Source organism: Culex pipiens, chromosome 3 (genome assembly GCF_016801865.2).
Source record: "Culex pipiens pallens isolate TS chromosome 3, TS_CPP_V2, whole genome shotgun sequence".
NCBI lineage: Eukaryota > Metazoa > Arthropoda > Insecta > Diptera > Culicidae > Culex > Culex pipiens.
Window position 1 is genome coordinate 158,150,419 of NC_068939.1, and position 19,972 is coordinate 158,170,390.

Genomic DNA, 19,972 nt, shown 5'->3' on the forward strand with positions numbered 1-19,972 from the left:
TAATTTAGTTTTTGAAAAGTAAAATGTCACAGAAAATTCAAGTTATTTTAATCATTTTGGCAGGAGAAGATTGTTAAATCTTGTTTTATTATGAAATTCAACAAATTGTAAAAAGTTCAATAAATGACAACACGCATGCCCAAAATATATATAGTCGAGAACAGAACACTGATGAAATCTGCAAGTAGTAGACGAAATACGTATCTGTCAAGATATTAAAAAAATATATAGCGGAATTAAAAGGAACAACTCGTCTCTTTGTATTCATAGTAATGCATTCTGCTAAAACGCTCAACCAAACCACAATATATATAGAGTTTATTGAAAACTAATATAAAATGGTTTAAATGCTCCAAGTATCTTTTATTTTAACATAAATTATTTAACATTTTTGATATTCCTTGTAATTAGGTTTTTTTTTAAATTAGGGTCCCGTGAATTTGTAATTTTTGAGCGTGAAAAATCACTAAGCCTACAAAATACATTTTTTTTGTATAAAATTTCACTGTCTATTTTTAGTGTTGAGTATTATTTAAAAAAAAAAGGAACATTATTGTTTGAATCTTGTATTAATATTTAAAATCATGTATTAATTTTCACTGTCTTATTTTGACCATTGAGAAGATATACGGTATTCTGTGAATATTTTAGAATTTAACATTAAAATTTTCAATTTAGTGAATGTCTAAATGTTGAGTTATTTGATAAAAAGATGGCAAATTTCGAAAATGCGAGTACAGTCCAGACTCGATTATCCGAAGGCCTTGGAAAAATTTCACTTCGGATAATCAAATCTTTGGATAATCGAGTCACGATAAAAAATAATGTTCTGGAGTCTGGACTGCATTTAAAAAAAATACGCTATTTTGGGAAATTTTAGTATTTTACATTAACAATTGTAATAGAGTGAAAATGTATAAGAAATTTTGCGTCCTTTAATATTGTAAATTATAAAAATTTAAAAAGGAAAAAAAAAGATTTTTTTATAAATTTTAGTGTTTTACATTAAAAAAAATAAAAAAGTGATAATCTATATGAAAATTTGCATCGTTTGATTATTAATATTGTAAGTTATGATAATTTGAGATAAAAAAAAAATATTTTGTGAAATTTGTTGAGTACCTACTAAAAGTTTAAGAATACTTTATTATCAAAAAACAAACATAGAAGTATCGTTACGCTCAACAACCTTGATTATTTTGCCTCGATCTAAATTTTTAACCTTTAAAACATATATGATCAGTCCAAATTCTCCCAGCCTAACGTTTTATCGCACAGTTCCATCCAATTCGCACATTACTCCAAAACGGATAAACCTCCTCACATCAACACACTCACACACATGTGCGCCCGTTCAGTACCCCAACCAACACTTGGCTCCACGCGCGCTCCTCCATCCTTCTCCCGAACTGAAAGCTTCTCACTGACTGCTGAGCACGTTCGTCATTCAAGAAGTCAGCCAGCCCCCCTAACCGGTGTGGCGGCGGCGGTGGACTTCGAGACTCTCGCGCTCCTCTCGCCAGTCAGTACCAACGCAGACACTCGCAGAAGTGGAAGTACGTTCCGTGTGCGCGCGCCTTCGAACCACGACAGCTCAAACTCGAAGAAATTTGCGAGGCAAACTTTTTTCTTTCTTGTTACTGATTTTTTTTCTGTTACAATTGTTACCGTTTTGTTGTTTGATATTGTAATTAACGCCACTATTTTTGCAACGATTTTATTTCTCCGCTTGTTTTCGCGAAATTACGTATTGATTGGAGATTGATCGAAGAGAGTAGTGTGTGCAATAGCTCGCAATTTGCAAAACGATCGCGATCGAGAAGCAACAAAAAAAATCGCCCTGGAAAAGTGAAGAGCAATTTGGAATCCTCTCGATTCGATGCCCCCAAAGTGAGAGTTGGCCGCAGATTTCGCACTGCTGACGAACGAACGGCGCGATTCGGCAAAACCAAGTGGTGGCAGAGTGTTTACTGTTGCATGTCGCAAAAGCAAGAATAACACAGAAGGAGGAAGAAAACCGGGCCAGATAACCGAAGAAGAAGTGTTCATTTGCTGCAGCAGTCCCTCCTCGCGTGGAGTTGAACGCTGTGCGGCCAAGGTTTTTTCCACTGACGTTGTGTCACCGAGCGGACCGAACTTTACCGAATTCTACGCCAGAGTAGGCAGGCTTAAGCCGAGCGGAGCTACGACATAGTTTCTTCGGTTGACGAGGGAAGAGATTCCGCACCCGAAAACTATACCCAACTAACAACTAGTGGACGACGGTCAAAGTACGAGCTATTTTGGGAATCCTACAAGTCGCGGTGGCGATGACGACGAACGACCACAACGGGGGGATGCAATCGCTGTGTGTGGATTATCGAGAGTGACTCGCGTTGACCGAGTTGAAGAACTCGCGGAGAAATGCGTGAAACTAGTGTGCCGTACGCGCGCTCGCACGTCTTGAACCGGTTCAAGAAGTCGGAGCGCCAACGACGGTGGATAGTGGGAGCGTGTTGGGTTGAGCACTGGACACAATTTTAAAGGGGGGAAAGGTTCTGGAGTTTACTGTTTTAAAAGTCTGTTATGGGTAATTCTCCGTCAATTCACACGAAATCGGAAAAGTTGTCTCGATCCCTCTTCGATTTACGTGAATGTTTGCTCTAAGCGGTTATTTTGTTCCACGATCAATATCTCGTGATGGTGGGACGGTACAACCCCATTAATTTTACTGGATTTTTACTAAGACATGTTTTTGCAGTCGTTTGTAACTTGCTCAAAACCGCGGAAAAAAAAATAGAAATTTGGTGTCTATTAATAAATCTTAACGGAAATTCTGAAAGATTTAATGTTCTTTTTAAAAATGTTAATATTGAAACAAAAATATAAAAAATCGAGCGGCATTTCCAATTTAAAAAATGTGACTGGAAAATTATGTCAGAAATATTGAAATCGCGGTTCTTAAAACATATTTTCTGTTAAAGGACAGTTGCTCCATTCTGCATTTATCGTGATTTTTTTATACTTGTTAGGCTATCCATCGTAAAAATCGCGGACTCATTTTTTTACTTTCAAACTCAGTACAGTCCAGACTGGATTATCCGAAGTTTCGATTATCCGAAGGTTTGTATGGGATTTCAGATTTAAGAATCATGACCTTTATTTTTAACATCAAATTCGAGTTGAGTCGAGTGAATATTAAATAAAAAAAAACGTTTTTCAATATGTTATCCGCCATTTTGGACGCCATCTTGGATTTAGAAATTCTAAATAATTTTAGAATAAGCTAGACCATCCAAAATAAAACAGCGAATTTTTTTTTGTGATTCGATTATCCGAAGTGAATTTTTTCCGATGCCTTCGGATAATCGGATCTGGACTGTTCTTCTTTTATGCCAGAAAAAATGTGTAATTCAAACACTAAAAATGTTTAACTTAATCTTTTTTCTGTATAATACCACTTTTCACTCTAAATTGAGGTAATATTACATCATGAAAGAGGTAATATTACACAGGAAAAAAAATCATGGTAAAATTTCATCTAAAAAGGGGTTCATCTTTTATGTTAGAAAAAAATGGTAATTTAACCTCTTAAAATGTGTAATTTTACCACTATTCAAGTACAATGTCGCTTTTTCGGTCTAAATTGAGGTAAAATTACATCATATTCAACCTTCTAAAATTACACCTTCCAAATTTACACAATTTTTTGCTGTGTACACAGAAAAAAAAATAATGGTAATATTACATCTGGGAAGGGGTACATCTTTTATTTCAGAAAAAATGGGTAATTTTATCTCTGAAAATGTGTAATTTTACCACTATCCTGGTGCAATGTCGCTTTTTCGGTCTAAATTGAGGTAAAATTACATCATTAAAGAGGTAATATTCAACCTTCTAAAATTACACCTTCCAAATATACACAATTTTTGCTGTGTACATCATGAAAAAGGTTACATACCTTCTAATTTTACGCCTTTGAAAATTACACATTTTTTACTGCGTCAATATAGTTTTTTTTTTTCAAAATTTAATTTGTGGTCATGTGACAGCAAAAAAAGGGGACGATGACAGATTTTGTGTCAAAAATAATGGGGAATATTACATTTGAAGCTGGTAAATTTTCATTAGGTTTACATTTTTACAATTTTTTTAGGTAAAATTACCTTAAAAAAAGTAATATTCAACCAATCAAATTTTCAACCTTCAAAAATTCCCCTTTTTTGTGCAGTCATGCACAAGCAAAAAAAATGTGTAAATTTGGAAGGTGTAAAATTGGATGGTTTAACGTTTAATATTTTCTCTATTATGATGTAATATTACCTCAATTTCGATTGAAAAAGTGGCATTTTAACAAGAAAGTTGTAAATTCACACATTTTTAGAGGTAAAACTACACTTTTTTTTGCATAAAAGATGTACTCATTCAAAAATTTAATATTACCGTGTTTATTTTTTGCTGTGCAAAATGCACCTAACTTTCAAATACCTCGTTATTGAAAATTGCGTAAAATTTTCTGATTTTTCCTTACATATTTTGATACTTTCTGAAATTAATGAACCTTTATCAAGAATCTAATTAAAATTTGATTAGATTTTGTTTTCTTGATACTTTTTTCTTAATTTTTACAATTAAAAAATTATATGATTAGTTACTGAGGTCTCGGCAGTTGTTATTCTCTTTGGACCTAAATGTTTTTTTTTTAATTTTACAAAAAAAGGGAAAAAATATAAAATAACAAGCCATAGTCTCAACATTTGAATGAAAAAAGTGTTATATACCCTAGTTCAATTGATTTGCAATCATTAGTTTTCAAAAAATGTAAGATTTGACGAAAAAAAAGATTTCATCGGAAAAAAAACTTTTTACGATATTTAGTAAACATCGATTTTTTCCAATTTCTTTAACTATCCCAAACATGCTAAAAATGATTCACAGGAGAATGCATTTTAAATTGATTTTTTCTGATTGCACTTAAATTTCCATTAAAATCTTGAAGTTTTTTTTAAATATTTTTTTGCTCCCTGATTTTTCCGGCTGATTTTAAAAAAGTACTTTGAATACTACTTTGTTTGAAAACAGTGTTTTAATATTTGACCCCTTTTAAAATTTGTTAATAAGAGTTGAGTTTTGAAATATTTGCCACATTTTTCTCATCTATTCCCACTATCCAAATGTGCAAAGTGCATTTTAAACTCTTTTCGCTTCTTCTTTCGGTGACGTTTTCGTACACCATCTCTTTCGGTCTCACGCACTCTGGGATATCGCCAAGTTCCCGCCGTCGCCGTCTTCGATTAAATGTCAATGGAAAATTTTCATTACGACATCCGGACGCGACGCCTTAAACCATGTGTGTGTGTGGTGCACTTGCACATAGATGTAATGTGGTGGCGCATACCACACACACACAGTGATAAGGCGAAAGTGATTAGCGTTTTGGTTTAACTTCTTCTTGGTGGTACTTTTTCTTTAGTTGTTGTTTTTCATGCGACACGCGCGGCTTACATTCAGTTCGGAGTCGCTTTTTTATTGGCCTCACCCCTTATCGCGATTGCGGTTTGTGTCTGTGTGTGTTTGTGCGATGTTGATGCCGGTCTTGGAAGTTTGCGTGTTTTACACCCTTACCAAAAATCATGATTTTTTGAGTTCCAAATCCCACTTTTCATACGAATTTTTCAGTTCAACCCATATAACCATTTTTATGGTTGTAGTACCTGAACTCAAAAAATCGTATGAAAAGTGGGATTTGGAACTCAAAAAATCATGATTTTTGGTAAGGGTGTATGGTTTTTTTCGGAAGCCAGAAGAAGTGTGTTGTGGCGTGACGATACCACCACTTCTTGCCTGCACTGTAAAAAATCGTCTGGTTAGTTTGATTAGATTTGAGGTTAGAAGATCTTTGGAAAGATTTTCGATTCTGTTTTGAATCTCACTTCTTCAGCACACATTCAAAATACAACTAACACAGTGTTAGAAGGAAAGCTGGCATGCAAAAAGAAGCCATGAAGAGCGATGTAAATAAATGAGTAGGAAAATCGAGTCCGAATGACGTAAACGGGGGTTGACCCTCCTTCGCAGACGGTGTGGTCTCCCACGGTCGTCGCTAACGGTGACCAATCGATAGCGACCCGGCAAGAAGGTCGACAACTCAATTCTCGCTCCACGTGTAGCTGTGTGGCACACTGACTCTGGCGACGTCCTCGTCCATCAACGAAAGAAATCAAGTCTGCGCACAGGATCGCGTCCAGTTCGATCTTGTCCGGACAAGTTCTGCCAGCCAGTTTGGGGCAACTTGAACTGCCTGCAAACAGCTTTTTTTTGCAAGCTCATTGAGAGAGTTTGAGCTGGAACAAGTTTTCACACTCACACTCGCGAGCTTCAGAGCGGTGTGAATTCTTCTGACCAACAACAAGCCCGGGACGACTCTGGCGAGCCTCAGGAATGTGTCTGCGCCAAGTCTGTGTGCGTGGTAAGCCCCCCCTTGATTTTTTGGGTGGATGGAAAATTTTCTGCTGACGAAATATCCCATGGGCATTACTGTGCGCGGGGTGCGTGTCAATGATGATGATCGGGGGGACAGACGGATCTTACGCCACCCGTTGAATGATTCATGAAGTTTTGGTGTGCGATTGCATTGCGTTGAATCTGCGACGATGATTAGCTGAAAAATGTGGTTTAATGACGGCCCCTCGCGGGGAGGTATCATTAGAGCTGGGTGAGATTTATTGCAGTCTGCACTTCCTGCACACGCAGATCGCGGGGATCACGCGAAAAGTACATTATTCCAGTGTCAATCAGATGGCTGTACGGGATCAGCACGTGTTTGGGTGGGATTGCTAGTGATAGCTGTTGGGACTGGTCCACGTGAAAAAGTTATAAAGTGTACGTGCTAGTTGATCTTTCGTAGAATTAATGCAGATCATCGCATTGTAGAGATCAGTTTGCAGTAATTCAACATGTCCAGAGATGTCCCACGACCCTTTAGTAACACATTGAGTCCAGTAACCTTTTAAGATGTTCTGGGTCATTCAAAAAACCTTGGAATGTAGATTTCGAAGTCTACGTTTACGTTTACGATTTTCATCACACGTTTGGGATGTGATGAGACATCCAAAGTGTACTCGAATATTGATGATAGATTCTATCGACGTAATAACACAATTCTATCAAATTTACCTTTTTGGTACATATCCAAAGAAGTCTCCACGTCCCTTAGGTATCACGTACTCCAGTTTTGGGATATTCCAAATTGTTCTGACGATACGATTTTACCCAGATTGAGATCCAGAGATGTTACCGCAATTCTTTGGTAACTTTAGACTTCTTTCAAGGTGTTCTGATCCTTCTTAAGTGTTCTTATACCAAAAACTTCGATTCTACCGCCCCATTTCTAAACAATTTACGAGCATTTTTGATCCCAAAAGTAGTTCATACATTTTTTAGTGTTTCCAAAACGTCATATATGACCCATCCCAAGTAACATTTTAGGCTTTATCATAGCTGTTGCAACCGCTATAAAACCTATCAGCCTAAACCAACATTAAAACGCATTAGTCGTAACACGATCCCTAGAACTCCGTTAAACCCCTCTTAAAACCCAAAAGGACCTCCGCAAAAAGTTGTTACAAAACCTACATAGGAGCAATTCTCTACCAAAACCGGAAATGTATTTTATTTGTATTTTTTGATTTGGCTCAAACTTTGTGGGGGCCTTCCCTATGCCCAAATAAGCTATTTTGTGTCATTGGTTCACCCATACAAGGTTCCATACAATTTTGGCAGCTGTCCATACAAAAATGGTACGTACATATTCAAACAGCTGTAACTTTTGATTGAATTTTCTGATCAATTTGGTGTCTTCGGCAAAGTTGTAGGTATTATTGAGGACTATTGAAAAAAAATAGGTACACGGAAAAAAAAAGAATTTTTTTATCAACTTTTTTTTCACAAAAACTCAATTTCCCAAAATACGTATTTTTTGATTTTCGAGATTTTTTGATATGTTTTAGGGGACAAAACCCCGCAACTTTTGAGCTATAGAGAAACATGGTCAAAAAATCTTATGATTATGATTTTTTGAAAAAATAGTGATTTTTGGAAAAAATCGAAATTTTATGCAAAAACAAATTTGATGTCATTTTTTAACGTAAAATTGAATTTCCAATCGAAAAGTACTTTACAGATTTTTTGATAAAGGGCTCTGTTTTCAAGATATAGCCACCGAAAGTTTTATTTTAGCGAAATATTTGCAGTTTTTCGATTTTTAAAAATAGTGACCATGAGTGACCATTTCTAAAAATATTTTTATTGAATAGTTCAGAAAATTTGCTATGAAATTGTCTAAGAGACATTGAAGATTGGACCTCGGGTTGCTGAGATACAGCCGCTTTAAGGAAAAGAAACAGGAAAATTGAAGTTTTCTAAGTCTCACCGAAACAACCCTCCATTTTCTAATGTCGATATCTCAGCAACTAATGGTCCGATTTTCAATGTTAAAACATGAAACATTCGTGAAATTTTCCGATCTTTTCGAAAAAAATATTTTGGAAATTTTTAAATCAAGACTAACATTTTAAAAGGGCCAAACATTGAATATTACGCCCATTTAAAATGTTAGTCTTGATTTAAAAAATTTCAAAATATTTTTTTTCTAAAAGATCGGAAAATTTGTTTCATGTTTAAACATTGAAAATCGGACCATTAGTTGCTGAGATATCGACATTAGAAAATGGTGGGTTGTTTTGGTGAGACTTAGAAAACTTCAATTTTCCTGTTTCTTTTCCTTAAAGCGGCTGTATCTCAGCAACCTGAGGTCCAATCTTCAATGTCTCTTAGACAATTTCATAGCAAATTTTCTGAACTTTTCAATAAAAATATTTTTAGAAATGGTCACTCATGGTCACTATTTTTAAAAATCGAAAAACTGCAAATATTTCGCTAAAATAAAACTTTCGGTGGCTAAAAATACGTGTACCTATTTTTTTCTCAATAGTCCTCAACTATACCTACATCTTTGCCGAAGACACCAAATTGATCAGAAAATTCACTCAAAAGTTACAGCTGTTTGAATATGTACGTACCATTTTTGTATGGACAGCTGCCAATATTGTATGGAGACTTGTATGGGTGAACCAATGACACAAAATAGCTTATTTGGTCATAGGGAAGGCCCCCACAAAGTTTGAGCCAAATCAAAAAATACAAAAAATAAAAATGGTCGAAATCGGCCGATTTCGTAGAGAGTTGCTCATAGGAGTTCAAGGCTTTACAACTGAATCCTATAGCAACCTCCTCAAAGCCTTAATAAAACCTTTGTTAAAACCTAGTTAGGAGTTATGGAAAAATTACATTTCATACTTCTTGAAACGTGTTATGCCTAACAGGTTTTATTGTGGCAAAAAATAAGTCTTCGTCTTGCCCAATGAAATAATGGAGATGGTTGTCAAAAATGGCGATAATGAAATGATAAATATTGGAGGTAATTATAATAATATCAAAGCAAATTGTTCGCAATTGGTGGCTCAAAATCAGCTGCGATTGAAATTTTATCGATAAATGTGGGGGAGATAGAGCCAAAAACATCAACTCGCTTCATCAAAAATATTTCTTTTGTGATCCCAGTTTTTAATGAAATGTTTTATAATTTGCATTTTTTGTAAAAAAAATTAACGATGTCTTAAATTCATCATAAATGTTGGTTTTCATCAAATTTCAATAAAATTTATGCTTTTTCTTTTTTTTCTGCCAAAATGGCTGTCAATCAGCGCCATATTTAAGCATTGCTATTTGGCTGCGTTAAATGCTCTTTTAGGAGCACATGGTTTTAAGTGATCTTTTTGCATACCTAATGGCACTTGACAGCTACAACACCCTTGGTTTTAAATAAGCTTGCGATAAAACCATTTGGCATAGTATTGCCATCTGGTTTTCAAGACTCTCTTAAAACTTTCATAAAACCTTATTCAAAGCCAGTTTGGCTTTTATTTTCATCAGGTTTTATGTCCGAGGCATAAAACCTTGTTAGAACCTTTTAATTAGCTTTTGCTTATTGTAATCAAGATTCTAAGATAAAACCTCAATAAAACCAGGTAGTGGCTAGTTGGTTTAAAAATGTTACTTGGGATCCGTTCTAAGAGAGTTTAGTGGAAATATGGTACAAGGAGTACTGAAACATCGGTCCTAATTCAGGCTTGAAGATAACAAGAACATCGATGGTCTGTGCATTCTTTGTTGGTAGAACTCCTGGTACTTTGTTTTGAAAATCAAAAGTTATACATAATACAAGGAGTTCGTGGAGTGAAGACCTCGACGTCAACCAGCTTAAAACGAAGTTGACTTTATAGCTAGTACCAACCACTAGTGTCTTCCTTTTATCTACAAGGACTTCGCCGCCCTGGGCTCCTAAGTGTATGAAAGTATGGCACGGAGCGACGGCGCCGAATACCCATATTTACACAAAGAATTTTAGAGCGCCCGCCGCGGGATTCGAACCGGCGACCTCTGGATTGTGAGTCCAGTGCGCGGTCCAATTGATCCACACGGGCGGGACAACCAGCTTAACAGCGAAGTATTTTGAAGCATTGATGTATACTTTTAAAATCTACACCAATACTTTCAAAAAAATGTTGCATGCCTCAGTTCATCCAACAACGTCCTGGAGTTCCAATCAAGCTTAGTAAAAGTCTTCATGGTAATATTTTTTGTTGTAATATCAAAATATAAACCATATTACAGCTGTCAGTCAATACGTTAAATTAGTAGATATTAGAACTAGTTGTTTAAACGCAAAAAAAATTAGTTATGGCTGCATGGTAGAATTGGTTTTAATTCCTTTAAATCAATTTCTAAGCAACCTGGAATAGACAATCATCACATATACATGACGAAATCCAGTCTGCAACCCGCTAAGAGAATGGAATGCGAAAACCCGCTATGCGAATGCGAATGCAGAAAATAATTTAGTTATGGCAGCAGACCTAATGCTCCGAATCTAACCTGTAGTCTTGGAAATCAGCAATACAACAAAAATCAGTAACTAAATTAGTGTGTACCTAAATCCCAGCTAACAAGATTTCCAAGAAACCACGTGTACGAATCCGCACCAATTCCGCACACGATTCGTACGCCTCACCAAACACTTCCAAGCGTCTGGTAGCAATACGTGACGTCAATACAGCGTCGTCGTGACGACCTACCACTACACCACGCGGTGTGTGTGTGGAATGTCGCAAAACGGTTCTCGAGGTAACCTCCCCCCAATATCAATCAAGATTTCCTGCTCGCAAAGTCCGTGTCCGCGATATCCAGATCGCGCGGAGGTCGGCAGCTTCCTGGGCAGACTCCTGCCTTCACCGTACGATTTCTTCAAATTTGCGAGATTTGATGAAGAGGGTGACGGAGGGGGGTTACTCCATTATATGGAGTTGCTGTTGCGGCAAAAATTAGCCTGCCATTGAGGCGCGCGCGTAAAGGCGTTCAGACATCTCCGCTATAAATAGATTCGCGTCCATTTGAATTGTGGTGGAGGCGCGATCGGAGACACCCATTTTCTGTTGAGTGTGAGGGGGTACAAGTTGTTGCACTGCGCGCACGTTTTGGTGCGGTGAACTCTTTTCGTGCGGTTGAGTCGCGTTTCGCGACTTGGACACATGCCAAGTTTTTGAGGTTTGCGGATTAGTGAGAGATTTGTGATTAGACAAGGAGTCCAATTACTGCGTGCGACCGGTATGGAATCCGGTTATTCTCATAAGTTTATCAGACACAATGCGGTGACGGCGATATCTACGCCGATAGCAAAGAGTTTGATATCGCACATGTCGGATCAGTCAGCCGGTCAGGAGCGAGTTGTTGACCGCGACTTCAAATATTTGATGAATTGCGTTTTCTGTCCGCGGGTTACATCATCCAAACTTCTTGGAAACTCCACGTTTGCTGAGTACGATGAAGATCTGCTGCGATGCAGCGAAGTGGTTTGGCAGGTTTCGCCTGATGTATTTGATCAGTACTGTTTGAACTGATCAACATCAACGGTAGAAATGGTGATTTGATCGTCATTTTGGTTGGTAGATGGATCCTGAGTCAGTCAATTTTCAGAACAACGATCCATCGAAAACAATTTCCGCCTCCCACTTTTCCGTGATGGGTTCGCGTCATAAACTTTTACTGCCCTATTGAAAACCCGCGTATCTTCATGACGCGTTCTCTGTACCTTCTCCGACGAAACATCTGCCTTCGCCGGGGAATGGCATATGTTCGCGCGCGAGCACTCTGTAATAAAGCTATAAAAAGTAAACATTCGCGAACCATTTACTAAATTGAGTGACACATCGTCCTTGGGCGTACCGCCCAAGACTATCGATAACAACACTGAATCCATTACGCTCTTGAAGTACCTGAAATGTTTGGCAAACACCACTATCCTCTCGTTCCAAGGGGGAGGGTAGATTAAGAAGTGTTTACTGCAATATCGCAGAACCTTCCGGTTCACCTGTTGCACCTCGAATATCCTTGAAAAATCGCTCATCGGAGAAGAAGTTCAACCGCGACGACCGTCTGCGGCAACATTGCCAGGCGATTTCATCAGCCAAACATTAGATTTGGCAAAGTCCGTTTGCGTTCAATTCCGGAATAAGTTTGGAGCGCGCACGCTCGCAGAGTTCAACCAAGCGAAAACCGTGACTCGCTGGTATTCATCGGCTTGATCGGCGCTCTCGAATCAGGTCTCGGCTAATCGTGGAAGCACTGCGCATGCAGCTGATCCAATTAGAGGTTATCGATATTGGCGCGTTCGTATCGGATATCATGATCCTTTGCGCTGCTTCGCAGCAATGGTGAATACCTCCCTGCGCTAAGACTTGCAAAAAAAACGTCTTATTGGCAATAAACCGAAACTTGTGGAGAAAGGAATGTCCATAACATTGGCCGGAGGCCATAACCTGTGTGTATGGAAGAACTGCGCGGCGCAACTCCGCGGCGGGAAGAAGAAGTGAAGGCATCAATCAACCGTACAACCGACTCTTGGTGTTGCGTTCGCCGTGTAGTGTGTGCTAAAAATAGCCCATTAAAATAGCACAGTCTCCCAAGGGGTCACAATCCCTGACGTTTTGTTGTGGTAAGCCCGTTCGTAAATAGCTGGTCCGGCGGGTCGTGTACAACGGTGCCAAGCCCCCACGAGGACCGACGACCTCAGAGGGGTACAAATCTTCGAGTCGACTTCGGCTATTCGCGAATTTACTGCGACGCAGTTTTTTTGATTTGTGGAACGCCGCAGTGAGTTGCTTTCACGTGGACGATCTGGACGCGCGGACGCTTTCGTGCTCCAAAGGGCACGATCTTCTGGGGCGTGTTTGCTGATAAGCGCGCGGTAATCGCGCTCGGAAGAGCTCAAGTCTTGTTTACGAATGTTGTTGTCCAGTGTGTACAGAACCAAGCGAGAGAGAGTAGCTCTCCCAGTGATAATCGATTGCTCCCCGTGGTCGTCGCGTCGTCATCGGAACAGAGTGTTTACGGTTGTGCTAATTGGGACTGTTGTTTCTACTCTACAAACACATAGGCGCGCAAGTAGATTGAGCGGCTGTCAAGATTTGGCCGCGCCGTCACACACAATATGAAGCAGATTAACAGTCTGGAGGACTCGACGCCGCCGCTGACAATGGCGGCAATCGTGCGTCGTCGGGCGGAGGCCATCAAGCACAACAGCGAGTGCGAAACGGACGAGCAGCGCCACAATCAGATCCTGCCATCGCTCGGGACCAGCACGATCGTCGCGTCGGACTCGGGCGTGTTCATGTCGACGTCGGACATCGACCGGACGCACAGCGTAAGCGCCAGCACGCACCAGCTGGCCGCCGTCGAGGAGTACACGGAACCGCCGACGGGGCTGAAATCCACGTACGTGCTCGGCGAGGAGAACGACGATGAGGAGGAAGAGGACATCATCGAGCTAGACCAAGAGAACAGTAAGACTGAACGGAAACTGGGAAACAAGCGGACCTGCCAGAGCCTGCCGGACGTCAACAGTCCTCGGGCGCTGAGCACTGCCGTCGTAACCACCTGTGATAGCAGTAGTGATATAGTTGTAGCACCCAACATGGACGAAGGCCTGGCGACCCGACCGTGCGATACCGGCGGTGCCAAAGCGAAGCAGCAACGATCTTCGGCTATACCCGCCTCCGGAACCGCGCTCCTGCAGTCCAAAAAGCTGGTCGATCCCAGCCTGCTGCAGGCGTTCTCCATCGATCCCAAGCTGATCAATAAGTACGACGGGCTGGAGCACACGCTGTACTACATCGACGAGAACGGCAGTCCCAAGCTGCGGGACAAGTTCTCCGTGCAGCAGCAGCTGGCCGAGGAGAAGAAGCGCCGGAAACGGGAACGCAAGATGGAGAAGTATGGGGTGGACGCGGACGCGGTGACGCCCCAGTGTACCTGCTTCAGCTTCAGCCGGCTGTCCCGGAAGTTTCGGGAGATGTGTGAGTATTCTTGGTGTTTGTATGTTATTTCAAAGACTTCGGAAGGTATACCATGAGAGAAACTGCTTGTTATTACTCTCGTCAAGCCTTACAGATAGCTTAAATCAACACTCCTGTAATAAAAACTGCTTAGAGGTGTCCCCCACGATTATTTCTGTAACACCACTTTCGTCTTCGTGTGCTGTGAGACTTAGTAACTTAATGGTAGCTATGATACACCCAAAACTAGTTTGTACAAAAAGTGAACATCATTCCGAAAAGTGTGAACATCGTATTGTCACTATTGTATTCAAAGAATCTATAAAGCAACTTGAAAACCAAATCTGTATGATCCAGAACTCTCACAGCATGGATATCCCTACCGATAAAATTAACGAGGCTCGATAACGATAACGATAGAACTATAATTATTTATTATTATTTATTTCAATAATTCTATCGGCGATAATCTTATCGCCGATCATGCACAATACTCGGATTAGTTTTCAAAAAGCCGTAAGAGCCATTGGTAAACATAGTCCTTTTTGCATCGGTATTCGACCTACTTACGAAAAACCAATATCAAAAGTGCTTGAGATTGTTCATCTACACGTCCTTCAAATGCCCCAAACTAGAGGTGGGCAAAACCGCTCTTTTTTAGGAGTCGCTCATTTTCGTTCGCTCATTAAAAAGAGCCCTTTTTTGAACGGCTCTTTCGCTCTTTTCAAAATATAGATGAAAAGGATATGTTTTAAGTATGGTGTGATTTTTGAAGCTATTTCACATTTGAATTATATAAATCATCTACAAAAATTACTAAAAAACGAGAAAATGCCCTTTAAAACCATAGGTCTTGGCGATCTCTAAGTCAACATTTCTACTTAAACCTAAACGTTTGAATGATTGAATGGTATCCAAACTTACATTTATTACGTTTATTTCTGCCAAAATTGAACTAATGCTGATATTTTATTAAGAGAAAATATTCTGTTAACTCTTTTCTACATTCTGATTTGATCGATAAAGTCTATAAACGGTGAAGTTTATTCGGGCTAGAAGATTTATTTTTTTCTTAAATCTCTAAGTTATTTAGTAGATTTTTGATAATGATTTACAAGTCAAGCAATTTCAAATGCTCAAATTTGTATTCGGGTAATACTTTAATGTACGATGAATACAATTCGAAGTTTCTTCACTTTGTTTTAAAAAATCATTTACTATTGGAATTTCAAAAACAAAGTAGGGAACTGAAAATTTAAGTTTGAAAACTATAAAGTGGTGTTCAAAGATTGCCTTCAATGATAGTTGCTATAGACTCCCCAATGAAATATGACGATTCAGCTCTGAAAATGTCGGAAAATATTCCCTCATTAACATGCCGTTTTTAACCTAAAGTACTTGAAAAAGTACACTAAGGGACAATGTTGGGATTATTTTTTTATTAGCATTAAAATATTTGAAATTGCATTTCCAATTCTCAAAAACAAATTTTACACTACAATTTATTGGAAATTCAATGAATTATATTCATAACAAGTTCAAAAATCATTCCATTTTGGAACAGTTCTTTCATAAGCCTGGAGTTTGAAAAAAAAACCGCGGTTCTTTTTTTGTGAGCCATGGTTCATTCGTTCTTTTTAATGAACCGGCTCTTTGAGCGGCTCGCTTTTTTTTTAGCCCACCTCTACCCCGAACTAAAAATAAATGAAATTTTGTTTAATTTTGGACAAAAACGAAAATTAGTGTCAGAGGTCACGATGGCTCTAACGGCTTTTTGAAAACTCACCCGAGAATAACTAATTTTTAAAATCTTTCTAAAATCGACTTAATTCAACCATATCATGTGAAATTTTCAATGCTTTCACTTTTTGAAAATCTAGTAAGTTTATGTAAGTGTATTCAAAATTGTTCACAAAATACCGTATTTTTCGAAAGTACTCAGTTTTGCATAATTTGCAATATGGGTATCAAACGAAGTAAAATTTTGTATGCTTTTTCACTTTATTTAAATACCTTATTTTTTCGAAAATATTCAAATTTTTTCAAATTTTCAATACGGGTATCAAACGAAGCGAGATTTGGTTTGCTTTTTCACAATAAAAGTTTTTTTTTTAATATTAAGATTTTCATTTCATTTTTTTTTCGAAAATACTCAAATTTTCAAAACAAGCAATATGGGTATCAATCGAAGCGAAATTTAGTTTTGCTTCGCTTAGTAGGGTATTTTTTAGGAAAATACATTTTTTTTACAAAATACCGTATTTGTCCGAAAGTACTAAAATTTTCATAATTTGCAATATGGGTATCAAACGAAGCAAAATTTTGAATGCTTTTTCACTTTATTAAAGTTTTTTTTTTGAAAATATCAAAATTTTCATAAAATAACATATTTACTCAAAAAATTAACTATTTTCAAAAAAAAATCTTATAAATGTATAAAGCATACGAAATTTCAACTCGTTTGATATCTATATTGCAAATTTTGAAAATTTTAGCATTTATGAAAAAAATACGTTATTTTGTGATTTTTTTTATTATCCAAAAAAAATTTCTAATAGAGTGAAAAAGCAAACAAAATTTCGCTTCGTTTGATACCCATATTGCATATTTTAAAAATTTGGATATTCTCGAAAAAATACGGTAATTTGTGAAAATTTCAGTATTTTCCAAAAAAAAACCCTCATAAAGTCAAAAAGCATACAAAATTTCGCTTCGTTTGAAACCCATATTGCATATTTTGAAAATTTGAGTATACTTTGTGATTTTGTATTATTTTGTGGCAAAAAAAAATAAAATATTGAAAGGACAAGCCATAATTTCAACATTTGCATGAAAAAATTGTTTTAAAATGCATTTTACAATAGTTCAGTTGTTTTGCAATCATTCGTTCTCAAAACAATTAAGATTTGACGAAAACACAAATTTCAGCGAAAAAAAAACTTTTTGCGACAATTTTCTAAAATTAAAAAGATTTTTAAATCAACCCAAACATGCTAAAAATGATTCTAAACGCAGGGCCAGGGGAATGCATTTTAAATTTATTTCAGCTGATTGCACCTAAATTTTCATTGAAATGTTGAAGTTTTTTGAAAAAATATTTTTTTGCTCCCCTGATTTTTCGGGCCAACTATGAAGGGGGGGGGGGGTACCAGCCTAATATTATCGACGATAATTTTATTGATTAGCAACCTTGATCCCAACACATTAGCAATATAGTCTTCCGTACTCAATGAAGCTTTTCGGGAATGATGTGGGTTCAAAAATTGCCGACCTCTTGCTTGTTACGGCGGTAGACCCTCCGGTCTTAACTCCAGGAAGTCTTTGGATGACCCAGGTCATCCCAACAGCACAGAAAAGTAGTCTACCGTACTCACTGAAACTTTTCGGGTATGATCTGGGGTCAAAAATCGCCGACCTCTTGCTTGTTACGGCGGTAGACCCACCGGTCTTAACATCAGGGAATCCTTGGATGACCCAGGACATCTCAACATCAAGGCAAAGTTGTCTACCGGACTCACTGAAGCTTTTTGGGTATGATCTGGTCTCAACAACCGCCGACCTCTTGTTTGTTACGGCGGTAGATCCACCGGTCTTAACCATTATCGTTATCGAACCTCGATAATTTTATCGTAAACAACCTTGGTATTGCCATTTCTTGCATTTCAAATAAGTTAGTTAAGTATGTTTGAAGTTACTTGCAATCGAAATCGTTATGATCCAGAACGCCCGCTGAACTCCATTCGCTAAGCTTTGAGTGTACGACTTCAACACCAGTAGTGGCGTCCAACCGGTAGCCAATGAACCTTCTCCAAACCGGGCATTAGTCCGAGCCAGTGAAGCGAATCTAATCCTTCACAGCTACCAACAGGGGGTTGCCTTGTTGTGGTGGCCTGTTGTGGAGATTCCACTGTTTATCAAAGCTTGCAGACGACGTCCACCGTATCATGGCGTTGATAACCTCTTCAGCGCAAGATGTGACATTTATTAGCGTAGCAACGTCCGATAAGAACCCTCCATCCGTTTTGATTGATGTTGGTGGCTCGTCGTCTGTTTTGACATTCTTGAATCATTTCGACAATTAATCACGTCAATTGTTTTGAACTCACGGACGAAAGGTATTACCTGAGCGTTGGACTTTGGCCAAAAACCGGCCGTGTCGACTGTTTCTAGGTCAAAATATTCCGATTTGACCCAGTTGCGGTTCGACCCGGTCAATCCGGATCACCTCCGTTTTTTTGGGTTGCTGTGTAGGTCAAAGTGTTCAACGCAAGGACTCTCTGGGCTGAACTCACACTCTCAAAGAGAATTCTACCGTGAAAAGAGAGAGAGAGAGAGTGGTGGCGTCTCCATTTAGGAAAGTATAAATAATAAATTAAGCATTTGGCCCGTCCGGGGTTCAACGTGGAATCCGGGGGTCGTAGAGGACGTGAGGCGCGCGGGTTTGAATAAAATAGCACTTTGTGGTTGCGCCTGAAAGTTATACCACCCGTGTGGCATGCCGACAGCCACGCCGGCCGCCCTATCAAGATTGCATAGAATTATGGCGAGGCCATTGGCGTTGCTAAGGGGGTTTCTAATCAATCCCATTAATTATTCTTATGGTAAGGTATTTTGTGTTACTTCGAGCTTTTTTGGAGAAGACGCGAATCTTCTGACATTTGATCTAATCTAATCTAATCAAAAATAAGTATAGCCAGTCCGAAGAACTACTGCATTGCATTAATCGCAGAGAGAGATTCTGTGAACGGACCACATTGCACATAATCAACAGGGGAGGAAGGATGCGTGGACATACCGTTCCAAACGCTCCAAATCAGTTAGGTTTGGTGACTTAAATTAACTTTTAACTAAAATTCTTCAATCTTGGGACGCCCATGCCAGCAGTGCATGCCCCTTTATGCAAGTGACGACGTCGAACAAGGAATGACCTCTCATATTTCAGCACTGAAGTCATCCTCATCATGACTCGCTCTCTCTTGTGGGACATCGGAAATAACAAGTATGTCACGTAACACTACAATTCACACCCACTGTGTGCACTAATTGCACACAATTCCTTCACGGCATTCAACCGGTTTGTGTATCGTGCAGAAAGAATACACTAGGAATTTCTCGGAAGACCCCGGAAAATCCGTCTAGCTGGCCCAGGTGGTAACGTTCGGGACACGCCCCAAAATTTGTGGTGACTCGTCAACACGAAAAACAAAACCCCTTGCGTGTCGTCCGTAGACACGTGGAAACATAAATTACTTGTACCAAAAGTTTGTGTTCGCGCCGAGTCATGGCTCTACACCCAAATCAAGGATTAATGTAATTTAGGGCAACCCATCAACGATACCTCAAGCCAGAGTAGTTCAGAGGTAAAGCGTTGATCCAGAAGCAAAGAGCTCCGGTTCGAATCTCGGTAGAACAAAGCGAGTTTTGTATTCTTTGGATCCAGATTTTGATCTTATTGGATGTCAGAACTCCCGTTTGGCGTGTATAGCTATTGTTACCGGACCAAAAAGCTATCTGGCAGGATTGTTCGTGTACTCTGGAGGATG

General features: G+C 38.8%; 1 protein-coding gene across 4 annotated transcripts in view; it reads left to right on the forward strand.

Annotated features, from left to right (window-relative positions):
* The first annotated feature begins 1,535 nt into the window (after positions 1 to 1,535).
* LOC120415202 (glycogen synthase kinase-3 beta) overlaps positions 1,536 to 19,972 on the forward strand; it is a 54,097-nt gene continuing 35,660 nt past the window's right edge. The window contains exons 1-2 of one of the 4 annotated variants that reach the window (XM_039576675.2): positions 1,536 to 2,270; positions 13,532 to 14,450. In XM_039576675.2, the coding sequence (XP_039432609.1) occupies positions 13,586 to 14,450 (865 nt within the window). In that variant the 5' untranslated portion in view covers positions 1,536 to 2,270; positions 13,532 to 13,585. The remainder of the gene's footprint in view (positions 2,271 to 13,531; positions 14,451 to 19,972) is intronic. The other 3 variants (XM_039576662.2, XM_039576670.2, XM_039576683.2) reach the window with 3 other exon arrangements.